Source organism: Equus przewalskii, chromosome 3, assembly GCF_037783145.1.
Source record: "Equus przewalskii isolate Varuska chromosome 3, EquPr2, whole genome shotgun sequence".
NCBI lineage: Eukaryota > Metazoa > Chordata > Mammalia > Perissodactyla > Equidae > Equus > Equus przewalskii.
In genome coordinates, this window is record NC_091833.1 from 17,532,478 (window position 1) to 17,555,358 (window position 22,881).

The 22,881-nt window shown below is 57.1% G+C and overlaps 3 protein-coding genes across 10 annotated transcripts in view; 2 read left to right on the forward strand and 1 right to left on the reverse strand.

Annotated features, from left to right (window-relative positions):
* The first annotated feature begins 1,562 nt into the window (after positions 1 to 1,562).
* On the forward strand, positions 1,563 to 3,761 carry TMEM208 (transmembrane protein 208). Its single transcript, XM_070612179.1, has 6 exons — positions 1,563 to 1,698; positions 2,306 to 2,401; positions 2,853 to 2,912; positions 2,994 to 3,130; positions 3,295 to 3,379; positions 3,479 to 3,761. Exons 1-6 carry the CDS (start codon positions 1,693 to 1,695, stop codon positions 3,614 to 3,616), a joined length of 522 nt encoding a protein of 173 aa, XP_070468280.1. The 5' UTR covers positions 1,563 to 1,692; the 3' UTR covers positions 3,617 to 3,761.
* Positions 3,762 to 3,875: 114 nt separating this feature from the next.
* FHOD1 (formin homology 2 domain containing 1) lies at positions 3,876 to 20,074 on the reverse strand. 5 transcript variants are annotated; one of them, XM_070612104.1, is made up of 25 exons: positions 19,694 to 19,980; positions 16,707 to 16,809; positions 11,783 to 11,889; positions 11,343 to 11,407; positions 10,936 to 11,003; positions 10,758 to 10,863; positions 10,587 to 10,681; positions 10,208 to 10,319; positions 10,027 to 10,121; positions 9,780 to 9,923; positions 9,523 to 9,668; positions 9,226 to 9,444; positions 9,081 to 9,104; positions 8,646 to 8,699; positions 7,682 to 7,797; positions 6,990 to 7,594; positions 6,521 to 6,676; positions 6,109 to 6,291; positions 5,902 to 6,021; positions 5,663 to 5,824; positions 5,063 to 5,253; positions 4,776 to 4,968; positions 4,532 to 4,694; positions 4,260 to 4,460; positions 3,876 to 4,187 (listed from the first exon to the last, which is right to left on the reverse strand). In XM_070612104.1, the coding sequence occupies exons 3-25, from the start codon at positions 11,809 to 11,811 to the stop codon at positions 4,105 to 4,107; spliced, it is 3,330 nt and encodes a 1,109-aa protein (XP_070468205.1). In that variant the 5' UTR covers positions 11,812 to 11,889; positions 16,707 to 16,809; positions 19,694 to 19,980; the 3' UTR covers positions 3,876 to 4,104. The 5 variants fall into 5 exon arrangements, 3 of the variants coding, with proteins under 3 accessions (XP_070468205.1, XP_070468203.1, XP_070468204.1); XR_011537961.1 differs by lacking the exon at positions 16,707 to 16,809 and having other exon boundaries at positions 4,532 to 4,690; positions 19,694 to 20,074; XM_070612102.1 differs by lacking the exon at positions 16,707 to 16,809 and having other exon boundaries at positions 19,694 to 20,074.
* SLC9A5 (solute carrier family 9 member A5) overlaps positions 9,926 to 22,881 on the forward strand; it is a 30,547-nt gene continuing 17,591 nt past the window's right edge. For 2 of the 4 annotated variants that reach the window (XR_011537965.1, XR_011537966.1), the window contains exon 1: positions 21,446 to 21,752. Coding sequence is in view for 2 of the 4 variants with exons in the window: in XM_008509294.2 (XP_008507516.2) it covers positions 21,560 to 21,752 (193 nt within the window). In the remaining 2 variants the exon portion in view is untranslated. Of the gene's footprint in view, positions 10,159 to 21,038; positions 21,753 to 22,881 lie in introns of those variants that run through there. The other 2 variants (XM_070612113.1, XM_008509294.2) reach the window with 2 other exon arrangements.

Below are 22,881 nucleotides of genomic sequence, written 5' to 3' on the forward strand. Positions count from 1 at the left end.
ACTGCTAGCCTCCATGCCTGACTGGACTCCTGATCCCAGAAATTCCCCAATCCAATCTTCCCACTGTCCTACAAACACAGTATGTCTATTTCCTTTTGCCTATGTGGGCCTCTTCCCTGGAATATCACCCTTAAGCTTGACCTCATCAGCCCATTCTGACTTCTTCCCTTCTCTGATCCCTAGCACACACAAGGTGCTCAGCCAATACTTACTGGATTGAATTAAGGATAGATGGTTCTCTACCTCTATTTTCACCAAAGGTTTGTTCAGGGAAGGGGTGGGGAGTTAAAGCAGATCATTATTGAGAGGAGAATGACTAGGGAGAACAGCCTTCTGGGCCAAGGAGAGAACGCTGATGAAGACTGGGACTGACCAAGCTCCCATCCCCAGGGGGAAACAGGAAACCCTGTTTGAGCCAAGTTAAGATAGTGCTCATCCTGTCTTCTGGGACAGAGCAGCCAACCCAAGGAGCAAAGGGAGGGTAATAAACCTGTCCTCACTGATGGGAGGGAGCACGATTCTTTGAGCTGAGAAGGGGGGTGGCCCTTCTCAGGCCATCCCATGAACCCCATCCCAAGGGGCTACTAGAGATATGACTGTCATCCCTGCGGTCTATGGGGATGGAAAGAATATCCTCTCTGAGGTCAAGGGGAAAAAAGATGTCATTACAGGAGGCTCAATAGGGTGGGAGCAGTCCTATTCTTGCACCATTTCAGGGTCTATGGGGAAAGAGTGGCCTATCTCCCGTTCGCAGCAGGAGGGGGCTGCCAATTCTGAGGGCGAAAGAGAGAGAGAGGCCATCCTAAGAGGCCACTGGGGACAAAACCTGTTATTTCTCTCTCACCAGTGACAGCAGAGTGGTCTTGCTCCAGGTTAAGAAGAAAGAGCAAACATCCCATGGGATGAAGCAGGTAGGGGTGGCCATTTCAGGGGACGAAGAAGTAGGGAGCAGGCCTGTACTCCGTGAACGAACTCAAAGACCAGGCACGGAGTTGCTGGGGAGAGGGCATTCTGTCTCCCACCGCCAGGGGAAGGGGGCAGCCATCTCCTGGGGATGGAGCGACCATCCTAAGGGACCAATGGGGATAAGACGGATTACCCTTCGGGGACCATGGGATGGAACGGACATCTTCCAGAAATGAGGGGGAGGGGCGGCCATCTCAAGAGAAGGAGTTAGGCAGAGGGCCTGTCCTCTCTGAGGTGACAGAGCAATCATCTCCGGGGGCCGATGGGGAAGGAGAGGATGGTCCCTCAAGCTAAGGGGACGAAGTGGCCCAAAGGCGGGGCCGTTACCCATAACTTGCAGGTCTTGGGATCTCCCGGGCGAATCGTTTCCGCCAGAGTGGCGGGGACGGGCGAACTGTCTAACAATCCCTCCCCACAGCCCGGGACCCCGAGGGCGGGGCCTGTCCTGAGGTAGGCCTGAGGGGCTGCATCCTCTCACCTCCAGGGGCAGCGACTCCGCCATCGCATCCCTGCCGCCTCCGCCCCCGCGCAAAGCTTTCTGGGAAGTGTAGTCCCACCAACTCCTAAGGGCGGGGCTTGGGGAAGGAAGTGGACCTCCCACTTCCGTCCCATGTGTGACGTTTTGGGTTTGCACCGGAAGTGCCTGGGGGCTGTCGATGTGGTACCCGCTGACTGCGGTTTCGGTCGCTCTATCTTTTTTTCCCGGCTGGGTATTTGTGTTGCACCATGGCGGTAAGGAGGGCGGGTAGGGCGGGGTCCTCATCGGCAAAGCGCTCTCGGTGCCGGGAGACTGAAAACAGAGGAAGGACATCAAGGGAAGCGGGTCAGCCGGAGGGGAGCGCTATCCAGTGGCCAGACCCTGCTAGAGCGAGGCGGAGGGGAGTGGAGCGGCGCAGGACCGTACCAGAACTGGTGCCAGAGCGGGGTGGGCGTCAGTACTAGACAGTAACAAAGCTGGCCAGAGATCTGAGAGACCTGAGGTGGGAGGGCGTCAGCCTAGATTTGGGCTACTCCAGCAGAGGCCGGAGACGGGCGTCATTCATCGCCACTCAGGAGTCCCCCCAAAGCCTGACCTTACCAGGGGAGCTAGGAGATATCAGCCTGGTGTTGGATTGTTCCAGGGCGAACAAGAGGCGATCATGAGTTAGGGGTGCTGGAAAGATAGTGTCGGCCATAAGCAGAATGTACTGGAGGAGGGGTGGACTTCCCAAGGATTGTGCTAGGTTTGGGCACCTGGCAGAGGTGCAGATGGAACTCGGTAGCTAACCAGACTGGTGGGGAGGATGAGTAGGACCCTGGCTGAGCGGGGCTCTGACAGCATCTCACCATCCCTTTGCAGCCCAAGGGCAAAGTGGGCACGAGAGGAAAGAAGCAGATATTTGAAGAGAACAGAGAGACCCTGAAGTTCTATTTGCGGATCATATTAGGGGCCAATGTAAGTGCCTGTCTCCTTACTTCTATGCCCACCCAAGGTCCCACGGTCCTCAGCTCTGTTTGATGGTGGTGGTGGGGAGGGTGTATGTGACAACCAAGACTCCAGAAGAAAACTCCAATTAAGAAGAAATGAGAAAGGATCCTGGCACAGAGAGAAAGTGCTGAGTAGTAAAAACTAAAGAAAATAAAAACAAAAAAGAAATGAGGGTGTGAGTCCCAGGTAGGCTTGAAAGCGTTTCCCTTCCCAAATACACCAGGGCTTCTTTCCCGGGCTGGTGTGTCAGAGGGGAGTCTGGGTACTCAGGACTTGGAGAACAGACCCTTTCTTCCCCTAACCGTATAAGAAACAAGCTGTCCCCAGTTAGCCTGGCCTAACTCTTGGTCAGAGTCAAGGGAGGCTCATGGTTTAGGGATAGCTTTTGATCCCAGCCTGATCCTTTGTCTTCTTGCAGGCCATTTACTGTCTTGTGACCTTGGTCTTCTTCTACTCATCTGCCTCATTTTGGGCCTGGGTAAGTGTCCCCCGTCCTGGGAAGTGGACGAGCACATGGGATCAGTGGCTGGCCTTTAATACCCCCATTCTTATTTTGCAGATGGCCCTGGGCTTTAGTCTGGCAGTATATGGGGCCAGCTACCATTCTATGAGCTCGATGGCACGGGCGGCCTTCTCTGAGGATGGGGCCCTGATGGATGGTGGAATGGATCTCAACATGGAGCAGGGCATGGCAGAGTGAGTGTCCCCCGCTGCCAGCTCAGGTGAGCGGCCCCAGGGCTGGGGTGCTAGGGCCCAAATAGCCCAAGACCCACAGCTGCCTGCAACTTGAAGAGAGTGGATGAGAGCTGAACTGGGGCCCATCTACTCTTCGCCCCTTGCAGCTTCCCTTCTATCCACAGGCACCTTAAGGATGTCATCCTACTGACAGCCATCGTGCAGGTGCTCAGCTGCTTCTCCCTCTATGTCTGGTCCTTCTGGCTTCTGGTGCGTGGGTTGTGGGGCTCCCAAAAAGGGGCTGGGGCATCTAACCCTTCTCTTCTTTAACTTCCCGCACCTAGCTTCAAATTACCCTTTCTTTCCTAGGCTCCAGGCCGGGCCCTTTACCTCCTGTGGGTGAATGTGCTGGGCCCGTGGTTCACGGCAGACAGTGGCACCCCAGCACCAGAGCACAATGATAAACGGCAGCGCCGACAGGAGCGGCGGCAGATGAAGCGGTTATAGCCACTAACATTGTGGCCACTGGTGGCTGGGCCCTGGGTGGCTCTGTCAGGCTGCATGGCCTCCATGCCAGGAGCAATGAGGGCCTAGTCCAGGGGCCAAAAGCAGTCTGGGGTATAGAATTGTTGAATAAATGGCTTAGAATGTGGCTAATGGCTGTGTGGGTGATGATGAGGTACGAGGCAGGAAGAGCTAGTTCTTGGGTATTTCCCTCATGCTATAGACTCAGCATAGTGGGTACCTTGAAAGAAGAAAACAGCTCTTGGATTAGCTAGGAAAATTTTATTATGCTCCATGCATTCAGGGAGCTCATACATGCATACACACACACACAAGCACACACAGCTAATACTGCTCCAGGCACTGACCCCTGGGCACAGAGTGGCCCTGGAGTTGAGAAGAGGCCCACACTTCTGCTCTGGTCCCTCCTCACTCTACAGTCTCTTGCACTGCAGACCGGGGCCCAGATAGATGTCCTGGAGGCAGCGCCTTCACACCTCCAGGTCAGAACCCTTGCTCAGTCCCAGTGCCTGCACCAGGTCCTCTCCGAGCCCGCTCTTCAATGTCCGCCTCACTGCAAGGAGAGAGCAAGGTTGGAGGGGGTTGATGGGGTTAAGGCAGCAGCAGGCGGGTGAGGAGTACTCACAAGACTTGCGGTTGCCACGGGAACGCTTGCGTTCTCGAGCAGCTAAGGCGCGAGGACTGCTCTTGGTCACTGACTGCACTAGCAGGTCCATGATCTCATCTGAAGTGTCACTGGGTAAACTGGAGCCTGGGGATTCTTCTGGGGGTACAGTGGAGGGCCCCACTGCTGTGGGCACGACTGGGGAGCTGTTCTGGACCATGCCTGAGGGAGGCCAGATAGGGAAGTCAGAGGTGGCCTAAGAGCCCATTGCCCCCAGTGGCCACAGATCCCACCTCTGCTGCGGCGACCATGTGTGGTGTCCTCAGGCTTGCTGGTGAGCAGAATCTTCATGCTGGCATGACTGTCAGCATCACCCCGGCCTGGCCCGCTGCCCACAGCCACTGGGACAGATGGGTTGCTGGGGGCTTCCCCAGCCACACCAGAAAACTTCTCTGTCTGGGGAGGAGAAAATGGTGAGCTGGAAGTAGGGGGAGGAAACCATGGGGGTAGCAGTCAAGACCTGGAAGGGGCACTGACCTCGGTGATCATGCGTCCCCGGGTCTTGTTGCGCTCACGGTATGTGGCCCGCTTCTGCTGCTGCTGCAGCACCCGTTCCCGGCAAGTCCGATACTCCAGTGCGAACTCCCGCAGCGTATGGCAGAACTGCATGATGCGCACTTCGCGAGCTGCCTGTGCAGTGTACCCCAGGTACAGCAGGAAGGCACGGAACCTAGGCAAGTTGGAGTGGGGAGGGATGGTGAGTCCTGCTTGGGGTTTGAGGGATGGTGGTGGTGTTCCTGCCTCTCTCTGGCCCATGTCCCCACCTGTTGCAGACACGGCGGTGCACTACCCGCAGCATGGCAACACGGCGGGCACACTGGGCCAGGAAGTGGGTGAGGCGGGCACGCAGGGCTGGGGCCAGCTCGTGCTTGGCCAAGCTCCGCAGACTCTCCTCAGCTGCCCGGCTCCGGCGCTCTAGCTGCCCCAGGTTCTCAGTCAGCTGCTCAAAGTCAACCTGGTAAAGCATTGGGTACACATGCTATCCCCCCCTGTAGAAAGACACTGCCTAAGGCTGCCTCTGTGCCAGGCTGGTCAGCCTGGGCCCTAGAGACACAGATAGCCAAGATTTGGCCCCTATCCTCCAAAAGCTCACAGTCTAACGCAAGAGACAGACAAATCCATTTGATGCAATGGGGAACAGAGGTTTCTTGGGGCAAGTGGTAGGTAAATTGAGACAAAGACTGAGTAGGTATAGCCAGGCCAATAGACAAAGGAGTGTTTCTGGCAGAGGACACAGCCCACACAAAGACCTGTAGCCAAGGAAGCCCTGCACAGCCGCCCAAATAGGGAGAAGGGGAAGAAGCCAGCCCCAGCAAGCCACCTCCCTCGTACCGTGGCCAGTCTTAGTCAGGTCTGGTGCTAACCTTGGCACAACGGGTCAGGGCAGGGATTTCTGAGTAGAGGTCGGAGGAATCAGGCCGGGTCTGGAGCACCAAGGAGCAGAGATGGTGCAGCAGTGACTGCCGGCGCACTGTGTCCTTCACCTCTGACACCTTCTCCAGGTAGCTCAGTTCAAAGCCGCTGCTCTGAAAGGACCCTGTCTGAGCCTAGGCCTGGCTACCTCAAGAGCCCTGGCCCCCAGCTCTCATGTGCTGTCACTCACCTGGGAGCCATTGAGGAAGTTGCCCACAGCCAGCAGGGTGGCCAGGATGCAGCGGAAGGTGGCATTTTGCACCAGCTGTTCCATACCCACTTTCAGATCAAATAGTGGTTCTGCAATTTCCTGGTATGGGAGACCAGGCACTCTCAGACTACATTGTCATCATTCTCACCTGCCCCCACTGCCTGTCCCACTCCATGACCCAGGTACCCGCTCCATGCTGTCATAGTCCAGCTTGAAGGCCCAGAGTTGTAGCCGAGCAGCCAGGGCCCCAATGGAGGCAAGAATCATCAGGAAATTCTCGGCTGGGCCCAGGGGTATGTCAGGATTGGCCAGATGGGCCTCCTCGATCTTCTGCCGCTCCTCATCCGTGGGCATCATGGTCAGTAGCTTCTAAGGATACAACCACCACCCCACAAAGGTCCCTCAGTGCTGGCCTGAGGCCTCAGGCATTGATTTTGACTCCTCCCTAGGTCATCTTGGGGATCCTCAGAGTCTGGGGACTGTTCTGAAAAAATGCCAAGCCCATGCCCACTACTGGAGGGACAGGAAATGCCCACTGACCAAAGGAGAGTGCTGGAGCTCCCACCTCCCTCTCACACCCCTAGCTGGGTATCCCCACCTCGATGCCTTCCTTGCTGACAGCAAACTCATCAAAATTGAGCAGGGCCGCCTTGATGACGTGCACAGGTGGCAGTGTGGTTAGGCCAATGTTGATGGCGTTGCTGCGCTTGGGATCCAGCACTGTGGTCATTGTCCGGCGGCCCTCACCAGCTTTCTTTGAGGTTGGGGGAAGGGCAATGCAAGATTGGGAAAGGTATTAGCTGGGGCAATAATTTAAGAGGACAGTCCAAGCCCCCCCAAATGGCCAAATGGTGGGGTCACCTCACAACTGGGGATCAGGGATGTGTAAGACCTTGGGATGAGCTTAGATTCTAGTTAGGGCTCTGCTGATCCCTTGTTGAGAGACCTCAGACAAGCCCCTATTCCTTTCTTTGCTTCGGTTTCCCTGTGTGGGAAACGAGTGGCAGCCCCAGGAGTTCAGACCCTTGAGCTGATTCCCTCCCTTCTCTAGATGAGGGTGTGTTTACCTTGGAAGGCAGCACGTCCTTGGCACGGGACTCGAACAGGTGTTCCAGCCGGGCTGTGTCCACTGAGACAGGCTCCAGTGAGGCCCACAGGGTGGGACAAGGACCAAAGTGGCTCTGAGAGCCTCCATGGCCCCCAGCCAGCTTTAGCTCCCGCCAGAAAAGTTTTACTGTCTTCCTCTTTGTGGGGAGGGCTAGGCCATCAGGTACTGAAGGAGGAGGAGGGGCAGCCAGGGGTGGAGGTGGTGGGAATGGGCTTTTGATGAGTAGGGGAGGTGGGGGTGGAGGAGGCGGGGGGCCTCCAGAGAGCAGAGGCACTGGGGGTGGTGGGGGCAGGACCCCTTTCCCAGCCTCCACAGACTCTGTGTTCAGCATGTCCTGGTCTTCATCCTCCCCCAGATCTGAGAAGTCCAGGTCCCCAATGCAGAGCTTGGGTATACGGATAGGGAATTCCCGGATGGGCTCAACCTTGGGGCTTGGTGAGGCCAGTGTCTCCTCGGGCTCGGGCTCAAGACTCTGCTGGGCCCGGAGTAGGACTCGGGGGGTAGGGCTCTGGGGTGTTCTGGGTGCAGGGGCTGGTTCTGGGGAGTCCCATAGTTTCCGGGTATCTAGAAGAAAGGAAGCAGCTGTCAGCATCATGCCCTCTGTGGGGCAACAGGGCAACACGTGTGGATTCTGCCCACCCACCTACTCACCTGGGTGCCTATCCACCTCATCAGGCATGGCCCCAGCCAGCGTCTCTGCCCGGCCCTGGGCCAGCGCAGCCTGCTTCTCTGTTTCCGCCGCTGCCACATTCTCCAGGAACCGGGCTCTGGGGGGAGGCACCTGTCAGTAAGGATGTCTGACATACCCCAGCCCAGGGTGGTGCACATGCCTTGCTGGGCCCCTGGGCACTGCCCCTAATTGCAGGCACACACAGACACACAGGGAACAGTCCATGCGCTCAGCAACCCAGGACCTGCTCCCCAAGGCAGCTCCTGTTCAGTCCTCCACAGCTGGGGAGGGTCACTTCCAACCCAGCACTCCCAGGTCAACACACAGGGAGAAGTTCTACTTAATACCTAACTTGCAACTTTGCTGCTGTTCTTGCTCACTATGCTTATTCTAGAAAAAGGCCCTTAAAGCAGGGGAAGGGGATAGCTGTCCCAATGGGCACACCAGGCTCTCCATCCCTTAGCACGTCTGGCAGCTTCTGAGAGCTATGGCCTATGGCCAGAAAGGGCCTGGTAAACAACAGGCACTCAGTTTATGCTGAAGTCATGAATGTGATCCACTGTCTCTTTTGTGGCCCCTCCAGCCTCTGTTGGCCCTCACTCCCTGGCCTTCCCTTAGCCCTAGGTTGCTCCTCTACCTCCACACCACACAGCACCCTAGATCCCCTCCTTGCCCTATTCCTGGGCTGAGGACATGGAGAATGGTTGGGAGTCCATGTCCTCATCTCTGGTTGAAGCTGTTAAAGTGTCACTATTGGAGCACAAGGACTACTAATACCCCAGTGAACTCAGTACTTGGGTAACTGAGGAGGCACAAGTCTGGGAGAGAAGGGGCCTGAGGGTTCCCCAGCTCTGGCTGCATCAGGCACGTGGAACCCCTGCTGGGGGAAGCAATGCTGAAGCCCTGAGCACATGGCAGGCCTGGCAGGCTGGCTTCTGTACTTACTCCAGCCTGGCCTGCCCAGTAGGGGACTGGGGGACAGGTGGGCTCTCAGGGGCCCTGGGTGGGGGGATGAGAGGAAGAAATGGTAATTGTGGTGCCTGCTCCGCCCCAAAGCCCAGTTGTTCACACCCACACAGAGCAGGGCAGTGATACCAGAGGTTCCTTCTCACCACAGTGGGAAGAGAAGGGGGGTGGGGGAGGCATGACATGAGGAAACTGGAAGTGGAGGGGAGAGACACATGAAGCAGGAAGGGTGCTGTATGAGACAAGGACAGAGCAGAACAAGAGAGTCAGTAACAGAGAAACACAAAGACAGATGGGGGTAGGGAGACAGACGACAAGTGGCAAAGATGGGGGAATGCCAGAAAGAGATAAAGAGAAACCGCAGGAGGAGGAGGTCCAGTCAGAGCTGAACCCCACCCCTCAGCAGTCACTTACCAAACAGGAGCAGTTTGGTGAAGTCTGGAAAGAAAGAGAGAAAGCACGCGTTTGGGCAGAGGAGGCGGAGGGCCTGTGGAGGGGCGCAAAGCAGAGGGACAGTTGGAGGGAGGACTCCGAGGACGGCCTCTGTCTCTCTACTTACTTGTAGATGCTCCTCTCGCAGGAGCTGTCGGAGGAGGGCGCCACGGAGATGGTAGGAAAGAGGCTCACCGAGGTACGGAGGCCAGAGGCAGGGCCCACCGGGCTGGAGGTGGGGCCTGTCGGTGGAGCAGGGCCGGTGGAGGAGGAGGTGGGGGCTAGCGGCGAGGCGGGGCTTGTGGGGCTGGAGGCGGGGCCTGTCGGCGAGGCGAGGCCTGAGGGGCTGGAGTCGGGGCCTGTCAGGAGATAGGCTACGGGCCGGCCAATCCACCCCTCCCCATCTGCCGAGGCGCGTTCTTACCCAGGCTCAGGGGCGCGCACAGGGCAGCCCCCGCCTTCTAGAGATCGGCGGCTCCTCTTGCCCTCCTCTGAAGACGGCTTTCGGCGCTCCCGCCGCCCACCTGGGGCGGCTTCCTCGATGTCTCCATCCTCCAACCGCAGGGCGCTCTAGCAGAAGTGCGCCCAGATGTGAGTGGCTGAGGCCCACGTAGGTGGGATGGAATGCTGGGGAACTGCGCCCTCTCTATCCCCCAGTCGAGTCCTGGCAGCCCAGCCCACCTCGTAGAGCACAAGCTGGGCACGCAGGTCGACATCAGTGCCCGCAGTGCCCAAGAGGCGCTGGACCAGTGCCTCCATGCCCTGCTGCTCCAGTGCATCCGTCACGTCATAGAAGGAGTCCTGATCTGGGAGCGCTGCCAGTGTCTGGAAGGTGGAGAGGGGAGGGCAAGGTTAAGGCTGATGGGGACCAGAAGTCAAGAGCCCTAGAGGCCCAGAATTGGCGCTTGGTTCTCCCCCCGACACACACCTTGTTGATGAGTGTGACTGTGTACACCAGCAACTCGGGGTCAGCACCATTCTTCTCCTCCAGGATAGACACAAGATTGGCCCATGGAAGAGCACCTGCCACACAGAAAAGGGAGCAGTCATAGGGGGACAGGTAGGAGAGAGGGCTCTGAGTGGTGGGGGAAGGAGGGACAGTCTCTGACCGGTAGCGCTGGCCACAGAGTTGACTGCACAGATGAACAGCGGTGCGTTGTTCTCAGAGTATTCCACAAATACCAGGAGCAGCTTCAGGGCTGTCTTCACTACCAAGCGGGACTGGGGGGAGGGGTCAACACATATGAGTGGGGCTTGGGCCAGACTTGTGCCAGCTCCTGGTGGGGAGGGGGAAGGGCTTCTGGGGCTGGACCCAGACAGGAGAGTCTAAGCAGAAAGACTCTGGCTCCAGGCCCAGGTGTTGAAGTGCCTTCTAGGCTTAGAGGGGCCTCAGACTCACTCCATTCCAGCCCACTTTGCAGAAGAGGAAACTGAGGCCCAGTGAGAGGCAGTGGGAAAGGATGTATGGCTTCATGGAGGGCCACTTACCAGGCTGGCACACAGTGTGTACAGCCACTGCACGGTCTCACTGTGGGCTACCACCCCTAGCATCCCATCCACAAAAAGCATCAGCTGGCCTAGTGCTGGGGACACATAAACAAGAAGAGGTCAGTAAGGGGTTGACGAGGGCAGGGGCCATCGGGGAGGAGTGGGGCTAACCTCGGAGGATGTAGCTCTGGTAGTTGTGGTCGGCAGCAGCACCCACACGGATCAGGCAACTCAGCCCCTCCGAATGCACGAATTCAGGCACCAGGTCCTTGTCCTCCTGGGGACACCATGTAGGAGTTTAGGGGGGCTCCAGCTGGATACCCACACCCAGCCCACCTCTGGGCCTCACCTGGAAGATCTGCTTTAGTGAGAAGAGGGAGCGGCGGAGCTCAGGGCCACTGGAGCCATACAACTTTTCTGCAAGGGGTAGGTGGGCATGGAAACCTCAAGAGGACACAGACACCCTCTTCTACTGGGACACAACCACAACCCCCTGCCAAAGAATATTCTAGTACTCTTGAAGCCCTCATCCCCTCCTCCATTTCCCTGATTCTGGGCAGCCCCCACCACAGTCTAGCTGTGGCATTAACCCTGGCCCTGGAAGGAGAGGTCAGGATAGGAATGGGGAGGGGCCACAAATCTTGTCTCTGATCTGCCTTGTCCACTGTCCAGCACAGGCCTGAAAGAAACTGAGCCAGCTGGGCTGTGTGTGTGTGGGGGGGGTGTTGCTGGACACTGATGCCCTCACACACTTACCCAAGATGGCATTAACCCTCACGGAGAGCTGGGTCCGCAGGATCAGCGTAGGCTTCCGCCCTTTGCTAGAATCAAGCAGTCCAGTCAGCAGCTCCCAGCCCATCCCTCAGGGTCCCTCCCCCTAGGCCAAGGCAGCCAAAGACCTCTCCACATGGCAACTCTGGCCCAGCTCCTTCCTCCTCAACTGCTCCTCCAAGGGCCCAAGGGTTAGCCAGACAGGCGGGTTTGTACAACCACAGGTATCTCAGGTATGTGGAAGAGCCCCTTACTCCTATCTGGGGCAGCAGGTAACACTGTGCCATTCCCCTGGCACAGTTCCTGGGAGGTGACCCATAGCCCAGGCTAGAGATCAGGTGTCTTGGCTGCTGACACTTGAACCAGCCCCTGGTGGGGGAAATGATGGGGGCCAGCCTTGCCTTCCTGGCCCCATCAGCTCTGACCTGATCTCTTCATAGAAGCCCTCCAGCATCTCCCGCTGCTCTTCCAGGGACAGCTCAGGGTCCAGGTAGTATCCAGAGGGAGACACTTGCAGGGCACAGTCCTCTAGCTGAGGGCAAAGGGAACAGCTGTCAGGGCTGGGAAAGAGGTGGCAGGGATATGTATGGAGACCTGTGAGCTCCTACCTCCCACTCAGCGCGCTGGCCCAGAGGCACACTACAAGGGTCTGCACTGCAGCCATGCATTCCTTCAGCAGTCGGATGTCATGTGCCTACTATATGCAAAGCCCATATATCGCAGATGCCAGGCTTTCTGCCCCTTTGTATGTGCTATGTCTTCTCCTGGCTAACACCCGCCCATTCTTTAGGTTTCAGATTAGGGTTCTAGGTACTTTTACCCTAAGCATCTTTGCCGTAGACATCTTTGCATTTTTGCTGCAAACACATTTGCCACATAACTAACTGGACGTAAGGCAATTTTGCCATATAAGATAAAATAACTGGTTGACAGTTTGGTTTTGACTAGAAAATAGGGTAACAAAACTTACTGAAAGTGTGAAATAAGAGAGTGGAAAGCCAGATTGCATACTATACTAGAAAATGATAACACATCAGTGTGCAAATCCTTTGGTAAGCAGTCATCCCCTCCCACCCATCAAAAGCAAAAGTTACCAAGCTATGGCAAATATAAAAGAGGTGGCTAGTCATTCACAACAGCCTTCAAGAGCATTAATTATCAATTCTTTAGCTAATTTAGATACAACAGCTTGTTCCCTAATGCTGTTGTTACCAAATTTATTACTCAATATTAGAAGTTGGAGGCAAAAGAAGAATCAGGCTCCTCCTTCTGTCCCCGCCTCCCACAAAAGAAATGGTTATATGATTCCTGATAAGTTTCTTGAAAACGGTGAAAATTTTTTGTTATTTTTTTAAAGATTTTATTTTTCCTTTTTCTCTCCAAAGCCCCCGGTACATAGTTGTGTATTTGTAGTCGTGGGTCCTTCTACTTGTGGCATGTGGGATGCCGCCTCAGCATGGCTTGATGAGTGGGGCCATGTCTGTGCCCAGGATTCGAACTGGCAAAACCCTGGGCCACTGAAGTGGAGCGCACAAACTTAACCACTCGGTCACGGACGCGGCCCCCATTTTTTGCTATTTGATAGCGGAGAATGTGATGGGGACAGAATTTTGGTAATTGGCACAGAATCTGGCTTAGATGATTTGGTGAAATATAAGGACTAGGCATATGATGGAACATTTAAATGTAGTCCAGGTATGTACTACATGTTTCATTATGTCCTTTTTTATGTTCCTCTTATTTTATTTTTTGTTATTTCATCTTCTACAGTAAAATTGCCTTACGGCCAATTAGTTACGGGGAAAAAATGTTTGCGGCAAAAATACTTACGGTGAAAATACCAGATACCTGAACTTCTCTAGCCAATGCTATATAACCCACTCCACCCTGTGTGTATACCCCCTCTGAGGCCTTCCACACAGCATTATTATATCCTAGACACACATCCCCTTCCTCACTAGCCACGTGTTCTCTGGGTTCAGGCACCATGTCTGTCCTGCCCCATGCTATATCTGCAGAGCCTAGCACAGCACGTGGCACACAGTAAGTGCTCACTGAATGTTTGTTGAGCTAACAAACATGAATGAGGGAGGGGAATGGAGAGAAGATAGGAGGAAGTTCCTACCTTCGAGGAAGTTCACAACCCTTCGGGGTGATAAGCTGCAGCCACAAAACATTCAAGCCCAGGGAGAAAGTGTTAAGAATGCTGACAGGTGCAAACCCAGCTGAGAGGGGGCTGTGTGTGTGTGTGTGTCTCCCTGAATAAGACAGTGAGGAGTTGGGACTAATCCATAGGCTCTCAGTCACTCCAGGCCTCAGGGTCTTTGCCTTGCCCCCAAGTGGGTCACAGTTACCATGGTCCTAGCTGGACCTCAGAGGTCTCCAAGGGGTCTATTGAAGACCAAATTTTAGAGTCTGACTCAGTCAGTCTACAGTGAGTCCCCGAAACCTGCCTTGCAACAAGAAGGCACACGTTCCATCCATGTGTCTGCTTCCCATGTCTCCCTCCCCCTGAGCTGGCTCCCCTCTACCACCACCTGGCATGACACTTGGCCCCTTGAGAAGTGCCTGTAGAGAGGCCTGGTGAGGTGACTCTGGAGAGTCTGAGGCAGCACTGTGCCTCTCACAGACACCTCCCCCATAGCACAGCACCAGTGTGCAGGACTTGGCAAAGTCCCTTTGACTTGAGTGGCCCCCCACCTTTGAGGTGTCATGGCCCAGGGAGAGCCCACCTCTGGAGAGGCAGGGTGTCTCTGGTCTTCATCTTACTGGGAAAGTCAACCCCAACATTTGTCCTCCTGTTTCGTCAGCCCTGCCCTGCTCTGGACTCAGCCCAAGGGCTTCCAGCTGCCCTTGGTCCCCTGGGGGGAAGGGAGTCCAGCAGCAGCCCCTACCCCTGCCTCTGCTTAGCGCCTCTGCTCATTCCTGAGAGCCTGACCCAGCTCCTTCCTGGCAGTTTGGCCTGTGAGGCCCTCGGGTGATGCCCCCCCACCCCACCCCACCCCCGCCTGGGACATGGGACATAGGACAAACACTCCAGCCTGTTCTCTGTCCCACTTCCTGCCTGGCTGCTTGCCCTCCCCAGGCCATGGGCGGGCCTGGCCTCTCTTCCCTCCCTGGGAGCAGAATCATCTTCTCCAGGGTCTACTGGGAACAGGCTTGAGATGGGGCAGCAAGGCCCCAGGGCTGGGGTACTTCATCCAGGGTCAGCTCAACTGAGGGCAACCCCACATTCCTCCTGACCGCTCTTCCCACAAGGTGACTCAGCAGCCTACCCCCCCCTCCCCCAACCAGGCACAGCTGATTTCCTTCCACCTTGGACTGGAGGATTCTGGGACCCTACAGAACCATATCTGCCCCAGAGCCACAAACCCCCTCAGGGATCCCCCAAATCACACACATATAGACTAGCTCATTCATTCAGACATTCACGAACCAGGCTGGTTTCAGGTGCTGAGACGCTGCCTCTGCCTTCCCTGCCTTCCAGCCCAATGAGGGGGCAAAGGGGGCAGGCAGGCTTGACTCAGAAAAAGGCCACACATAAATGTAGAAGCACACCTGCCATGGGTGCTAAGAAAGGGGAGGGGTGGAGTACTGTAAAGGTAAACACTGGAGAGGTGATCAGATTACACCTGGTAATTGCTCACACAGCCAGGTATATGGTAAGGTATACATATGCTCACTGACCATGCACAGGCCCAAGAAGCATACTCAGAAGGCTCAGGCCCAGCACACTCTCTTCCCTTCCTGCAAGCATACTTGCATGCTCTAATCCCAAGTGAGCAGAGAATGCCCTCTCCTTCCAGGATACCTGGGAAGCCTGCATCCATTTGGGGCAGAGTCCTGCAGACTAAGTGCTCCACCACCCCCACCCTCCTCGGATGACCAGGTTTAATCCCTTTCCCTCTGTGGTGGTATCCATGGCCTCCCTAGCCACTTCACCTGTCTAATCCTGCCAGGGCCTCATTTCTGGGGAGGAGGTCCAGAGATAACAGCCAGACCAAAGCTTCTAGGACAATGACCCCCACCCCAAGCTGTTTGTCCTGGCTGGAGATGGGCCGTGGTGAGCTAGGGTCAGGCATGCAGCAAACAGTGGAGACTTCCTGCCAGCTGGGTGATGCTTGTCCCTCACACCCCTGGCCCCTTCCTGGGGTCACCATTCTGAGAGCCAAACCTCTGGGCCTTGTTTCTCACACCCTGGGGCTGGGCCAGGCCAGAGTAAGCCCAAACCCTGGTCCCTGCTGACAGTGCTTCAGGTCAGCATATAGTATGGATCCACATGCTTGATTCCCTCCTGGCTCTTGTCTTCTGCACTTCTCTGCTGTCTCTCTTGTGGTGGAGTCCCTCCCCCATTCTTCCCAGGCTCAGCCCCTCACTTCAGCCTCCAGCCCACTTTTCTCTTGATTCTCTGGGCTTAGGCTTTTCTGGAAGCCTGAACCAACTGGTTACATATGGTTTTATATGGAGGCCAAGCTCAGGGGTCCATGGTGTATACTCCTGGATACTTTTGATAACAGTGTAATCAGGTGAGAATGAATATGCCAGGGCCATGCCCAAGGAAGATGGAGAAGACGGCAGAATTTTACACTGAAAGACTCTTGTTTTAGGAAATAATTTGTTAACTGCCTTTTTCTTCTCCTTTCCCAGAAACACAAGACCCTGTGCTCTGATGATCCTCCTTTCTTGTTATCTTGGGTCTCCAACTAGACCATGACTTCCTGGATTAGATGACATGGATGGGCCCTGAACAGGGAAACTCACATTTGTTATGCCTCCTCTAGGCCACTGAGTTGCCTATTTTGTTGAATTCTCCCGATAATCTTACAGATGAGGAAAACATGGCTCAGAAATTCAGTGAATTTGCCCCATTCTAGGAATGGAACCAGGGCTAACTGACCTAGATGTTGGGTGGATGGAATTTGGAAGTGCTCCAGGGAACCGTGGAGGGGAAGAGGAGCGAGGTCTGGGGCCTGAAGGCTTGCCAAGGGCTGGAGATCACCCCTCAGTTCTCTGGACTCTGCAAATACCCCAAACTGGTCCTCCCAGTTGCAGCAAGGGAGCACAAATAAATACACACAAACACACACACACACACACACACACACACACACATATACACCATACATGCTGGTGTAACAGTGCCTACTTCTGCCAGGACCTAGGTCCTGGGGTCCCTCATCAGGCTGCGGTCCAGGCTCTCTAGCCCAGAATGATCAGCAAATTGGACATGCCGACCCCAGGGAAAGCTGGGAAGAGGCCATGACTCATGCCCACATCCCCATCTTCTATAGTTTCCCAAAGAAACCTCCATATCAGGGCTCAGTTCATCATTAGAGCACCCCATCTTACCCTTAAGCATCCTCTGGGACCCCTCCAGTTGGTCCTTGTCCCAGCAGTTCAGGTTCACACTTTAGCCCCCTTGCCTTAACTGCTTCTGAGGGGGAAACTGAGGCTGGAGTAGGAAGGGGCAAGGTCAGGAAACACTTAGGGACAGTGCCATCCCTGTCCTACTCTGATCTTTAGCCACAGCTGGGGAATCAAAGTTGCTGGTAATTTCTAGGGTTAATCTTGCTGCCAGGAGTAGGGCATTCCTCTGGCCTGTGTATCAGGGTCAGAGCAGCACCCAGGTCCCCCTGCCCAGAGTCCAGGGAGAAGTCAGTGCTATCCCAGATGTGGCAGGGCCTGAGGGTTTCTGGGAGGAGCTCCTAAGGCACCACGCAGAAGGGCAAAGGGTAGCAGGGAGGGCTGGACTGGGCAGCTCTGGGTAAAGAGATAAGACGTAAGGCCAGTGGGCCAGGTTCTTTCCTGGGCTGGGAGAGGCTCTTGCACAGAGAAAGAGAGATACTCCTGATTTCGCCTGGGGACACCAAGCATGGCCCGAGGCACTGCCAGGACCCTCCCCCACCCAAGGGCCAGGAGATGAGTCAGAGGCTGTGGCCAGGAGCTTCCTCCTAGACTGGGAGGAAATGAGCAAGGCCTACTCAGACCTGAAAGCTCTGAATCCTTTAAAAAGGAAGCCCCCTGGGGAACTCTATAGGCTAGGCCCAGCCCAATGGGGTGTGTGGGGTGGAGCTCCAGAGAGAAGGTAGGCTGGGTCTCTGTATATTCCAGGAGGAGGCAGGGTCTGCAGGGATGATGGAGATCAGTGCCCAGAGTGGGAAGGGAGACATCATTTGGCTGTGTCCTGTTCCCCTGCTGGACAACTGTACAGAGGAAGAAGCAATGAGGAGAGAACCCCTTCCTCTTCTTTCTGCTCTACAGCCTGGGACAGGGACTGCTGGGTTTCTGGGCCACCTCTTCCCTCTAGAGGGCTACTGAGGCAGGCCTGAGTCATATCTGTACCCATGGGGCACACACTTATAGGCCTAGGGGAGGAACGAGCTGTTGACATTTCCTGCAAGGAGGGGCCCTGCTCCCCCTCCCTCAGCTCTCTGATGTCCCTGCCCCTACCCTATTCTCAGCCTTTCTTCCTCCAATGTTCTATTCTGGGGCTGTGGTCACAGTTTATATTTGGGACGAGCACATCACAGTGCATCTGACCATTCCTGGCACAGCTGCCAGCCCCAGGGAGTCCTGGCTCCAAGCACCGTGGTAACCCAGTGTGCCTGCCCCCATATCCTGCCTGTGGGGGATATGGCAGTCCTCAGGTACACCAAGTGGGATATCCTGAAAGTGGGGAGACCGGGAAGAACCGAGTTGTGGGGGACTTAACACATTCTCTATCCAAGCTCAGTAGTGTCCTCAGGGAGTAAACAACAGAGGGCAGAACACCTGGTGGGGAGAGAGATGGGTCCCTAAATGAAGGGGAGAAGTAAGGGGTGCTTCTGAGCCTCTTTCCTGTAACTGACTTCCCAAAGCTACCCCTAATTGGGGAGAGGGGTGTCAGGGCTAAGTCCTGTCTTAGAGTGGAGGATGGAGGAATACTGTGTTCTCTGTAGTGCTCCAGGCTTATTTCAGCAGCAGGAGTTCCAGGAGCCTGGAGGCAGTATCCTGGCCCCAGTTCAGCACCCCTTTCTCCCCAGTGCCCATCCTGAATGGGAGGTGGTCTTGGGCCGGACATACTTCTTCCAGGCCCACTTTAGTTTGCCTCTTTGAACAGGGCGGGGTGGTGGGGGAGGGTGCATCAAAAGTTTGGAGTGGGCAGTGTGCTGCAACCTTCAAGCCGTGGCCTTGAAGTCCGGGCTCTGCCGAGACACGCGCCACTCCTGAGGATAATAGTCTTACCACCTCTCCCGCCCGCGCTCGGAGGCGGGGCTGGTCCGCAGAGCTAGGAATGCAGGCTGGGGGCCCGGCGCCCAGGGCACATTCCAGGAGAGACCCCGGGCCCGGGGGGCAAGTTTACGCAACTCGGCGCCCAGCTAAGGCTAGGAGCAGGGGAGCGCACCACCACAAACTCTCTCTCTTCCTCGCCACTCGGAGCGAACGGACTGGAGGGGAACCCCCAGGGATGGTAGCGCTTCTCCCACAGTCCTGGCCCGGAAACTCAGTGTGCCGGAAAGGGCTGCCTGCGGGGGGCTGAGCGCCGCGAGCGGGAGGGGAGGTAGGGCCGGCCATCTGGAAAAAGGCCTCCCCCGGCACTGTGCACGAGTCAGCTCCGGGGCGCAGGCAAACTAGGGCAGGCCGGCGGTTTAAAATTAGCCCGGCCCGCCCCCTCCCTTCCAGCCGTGGGCCAGCGTCTGCGAGTGTACGGGACGGTGGGAGCGGTGACTCAAAGGGCTATTCCACCAGCGCAGCCTCCCGCGCTCGGCGTGTCCCGGGCCGGGCCGCTTCCTGGGGACTCCGCTCACCCCGTGAAGTCTCTTCTCCACCGGCACTCCCAAGCCGGGCCCTCACCTGCTAGGGCAACACTCTATCCCACAGGACCCAATCCAGCCTCCAGACCCCGCTCGAAGCCTTTGCTACCTCTAGTGACCCGCCCCGGGTCTGCCCCTCCTCGTGGTCCCGCCCCCATCTCACCTGAAGCAGGTGGAAGCTGGCCCCTCCCCAACTCCGCCTCCTGGGTCCGCTACCACCCAAATATCTACAGTCACCCTCTCGGGAGCAGTTACGTAGAAGACAGGCAGCGAGTGGACCCCGAGCATCTCCCTAGGTGGGCCTCACTTGGAGGGGCGGCCCGGGTGGCGCAGACCAGAAGCTCCCATCTCCCTTCTTCAGCTTCCCCTCAACTTAAGAGGCAGCCCCCGCCAGCGAGGCAGCATGAACCTTGTGGCCTCAACCGAAGACGTTCCCGCAGGAACACACCCGCTCCAGCCTCTCCCCGAGGGGCACCTCCCAGAGGCTTTAATCGCCGATCCTGAACCTTCGATCGCCCCCAACCTTTCTCCGGCCCCCCTCACCTTGAGCGGCGCCCCCAGCAGGCGGTGCAGCGTGGGTATCTGCGCACCCAGGGGCAGCGCCGCGTCGAGGCAGCAGGTGGGGGCCCGGCGCGGCTCCGGCAAGTTGGCACATGAGAAGGGATCGGTGTCCTCCAGGTACTGCACCCGCACGGTCACCACAGATTCCGGTTCCCCGTCCCCCCGGTCTTCCCCTCCCGCCATGGCTCTGCCACTGGCTTGCACTGCGCGCCTCCGGGCGGGTCCCGGCCCCACCGCCGCGTCTACTCAACTAACTCACTCTGTAGTCTGGGCCGGGCCGGACCGGACGCCGCCTAGGAGGGGCGGAGCCAGAAGGAGGTGGGGCCGAGGAAGAGGGTGGAGCCAAGGATAGTCCCAGAACGCGCGGGGAGGGCGGGCAACCGCTGCCGGAGGCGGGGCCTGCCGCCAGCCACTCGGAGGGCGCGATCGTGATCCCGTTACTTCACTGGGTAGGCCGGCGGGAAAACCCGAGCTCGCGCCCAGCTTACGAGAGCGCGCAGAGGGCTGGGAGGCTGTCTTTGGGTTTGGGGGCAATGAGGTTGCGCTCTCTTGGAGGGATTGTTACGGCAGGTGGGGTGGAAGTTTCTTCAGATAGTGGCCAGCCAGGTCTCCCTCAGTTTAGTGGCTGGACGGCCCTGATTCCTTCAGTTCGAGGGATGAAGTGGATGGGTTTCCCTCTTTTGGGGAAAGCAGAGAGATGGGCTCCTTTCAATTTAGAAGTGAAAATAGATTACACTCAGTTTGAAGGGAGAGGTGGAATCATTCCCTTTTAGCTGGGGGAAGAAGAGGGGCGGGTGCCCCTCAGTTCTGGGAAAAGGATGAGATGACTCAGTTTGAGGGGGAGTAGAACATGTTTCCCTCAGTCTTGGGGAAGAAATGGGGTCAGCTTGAATGAAAAGTGGAGACGGTCCTCCTCAGTTTGGGGCAAGACAAGCCGAATGCCCCTTAGAGTTTGGGGAAAAGTTGGGTGGATCCCTCTTAGTTTGAAGGGAATCGATAGGCTGGGTTTTCCATAGTTTAGGGAAAGAAGATAGTTCCCTTAAATTTCATGGAAAAGGTGAGAAGACTTCCCCGTAGTGTAAGGGAAAGAGAAGCTGGGTGCCCCTCGGTTTGGGAGAGAAAGAGGAACAAGCCTCCTTCTCAGCCTGGAATGAGCTGCGCCCAGTCTGGGCCTTGGAGTTTCTGGGGACATTGGGGACTGCGTAGACCATCACGGCTTTCTGGGAGCGCCCAGTGCGCGTGCGCAGCTCTGGTCTGGGCGGGGGCCCGAAGGGGGTCCTAGGCTCCGGAGGGCGGCGCGGAAGGCGGCGGCGCACTGCCCCCTGCTGTCTGCACGTGGCAGCGCCGGAGCCCGAGGCCTCAGTATCAGGGGTCTGCTGCTTGCCGCCGGGCGGCACCTGCGTTGGAGGAGACGCGCCCCTCCCGCCTGGACACCGCTCCCCGGGAGACCCCTGCCCCTCCCGCAGCGGGCTGCCGCCTCCGGCGAGTGGGATGCGGGGGTGCCCCTGGAGGGCTGTGGCCGCTTACAGCTCTGAATCCGGGTCGGGGGAGGTTTGGGGAAGGTTTGGGGGAGCGGACTCGAGGGAGTAGGTTGCGGGACTTGAGGGAGGGCTGCACTGGGGAATTTCCAGTGCTGAGACTGGTTTAGAGGGGAGGAGTAGGGGTCCAGAGTACGGACGCCTGGGGCAGGGTCTCGGAGTCCGGACCCGGCTTGGGGGTATCGGAGCCGGGATTGGGGGGAACAGGCCCCACGTGCCTGTGACGCGGGGGCGACCAGTAGGCGGCGGCGGCGGCGACGCGGGGCCGGCGGCTGTGCGGTGCCGGGAGGGCGGCTAGGCAGGCGGCAGGATGCTGCGCGCCGCACTGCCGCTGCTGGGGCTGCCTCTGGCGGGGGCGGGAGCAACCGAAGAGCCCACCCAGGAGCCGGGGTCGCCGGGCGAGCCTCCCCCAGGGTTGACGCTCTTCCGCTGGCAGTGGCACGAGGTGGAGGCACCCTACCTGGTAGCCCTGTGGATCCTGGTGGCCAGCCTGGCCAAAATCGGTGAGTGCGTGTGTGCGTGCGCCAGGCCGGCAGCCGGCAGCGGACCCGCCCCCAGCCCCGAGTCCCCAGATCTGGGCCGGCTTCTCGCACAGTGCCCTAACTTAGGTTGCAATTCCACAAATCCGGGCTCTCACACAGTTCCTGCGCCGCCTCTTGTGGATCTCCCTCTTCCCATTCTCGCGTGGGAGCTCTGGGCATTTGCCTTCTCAAAGGGCTGCCCCAGCTCTTTCCGGCCCTATACCTAGACTTTTGCCTTCTCTGATCCCCGCTTCCCCTTGCAGTAAACCCTTTGGTCTGGCCTGTACTCCATCAATCCCCAGCCTCCTGGAAACCTCTGTCAGGAGTGAGGACATGTGGGACATTGAGGGGCTAGTGTTCTCCGGCAAACTCAGGCATCCTGGTCCTGAGAAAGCAGCCTTCCTTGGAGACCACGTCCAAGTGTCCATTCTCCTAGGATAGTAAACTGCCACTTTTCCTCTAGCCCCCCTGTGCTCCCCTAAAGATGCCCCCCTCTTGTGCCTAGCTGTGGAACCCTCCGCCCCCCAATTCAAGTCTCCATCCTTCCCACTTGAGGGAATAAGAAACTTTCATTTGTTGGAGCCTCACTATGTGCTGCCTGTGCTAGATGCTTTCATAGTCCGACCTTCTTCCGTATGCACAACATTGAAGGTTGTGCTTCAGACTCCTTTCCTTGAACAGAGCTGCTTGCCTTGCTTCTGCCCCTTCCTCCCTACTTCTGAGCAGCCAGTGGCCCCTCCTCCCACCCGAGACCCTCCTCCCTCTCTCTGTTGTGCAGGCTCTGTTGTGGGGGTGACTAATTATAGCTGAGCGTTGCTACTCACTCCCCATCTATGCTGGCACAGCCTGTACTCTAGTCTCACCAATAAAGTCTTCATGTAGGAACCACACAGCCTAGAATTTGCCCCACTCCTCCCCCAGGGACACTGCTTGTGGGGGACGGGAGCTGGGCAGGAACAGAAGAAGTATCCATTCTGCTCTGCTGTGGCAGCCCATTAATAATGCAAAATGGGGCTTGAAATGCCTTCAGGGAGCCTAGTTCTGTCAGAGAACAGGCTTTGTGATGGGTTGGGGTTGCACTGCTGGGGTTGATGCATGCTCTGGAGATGAG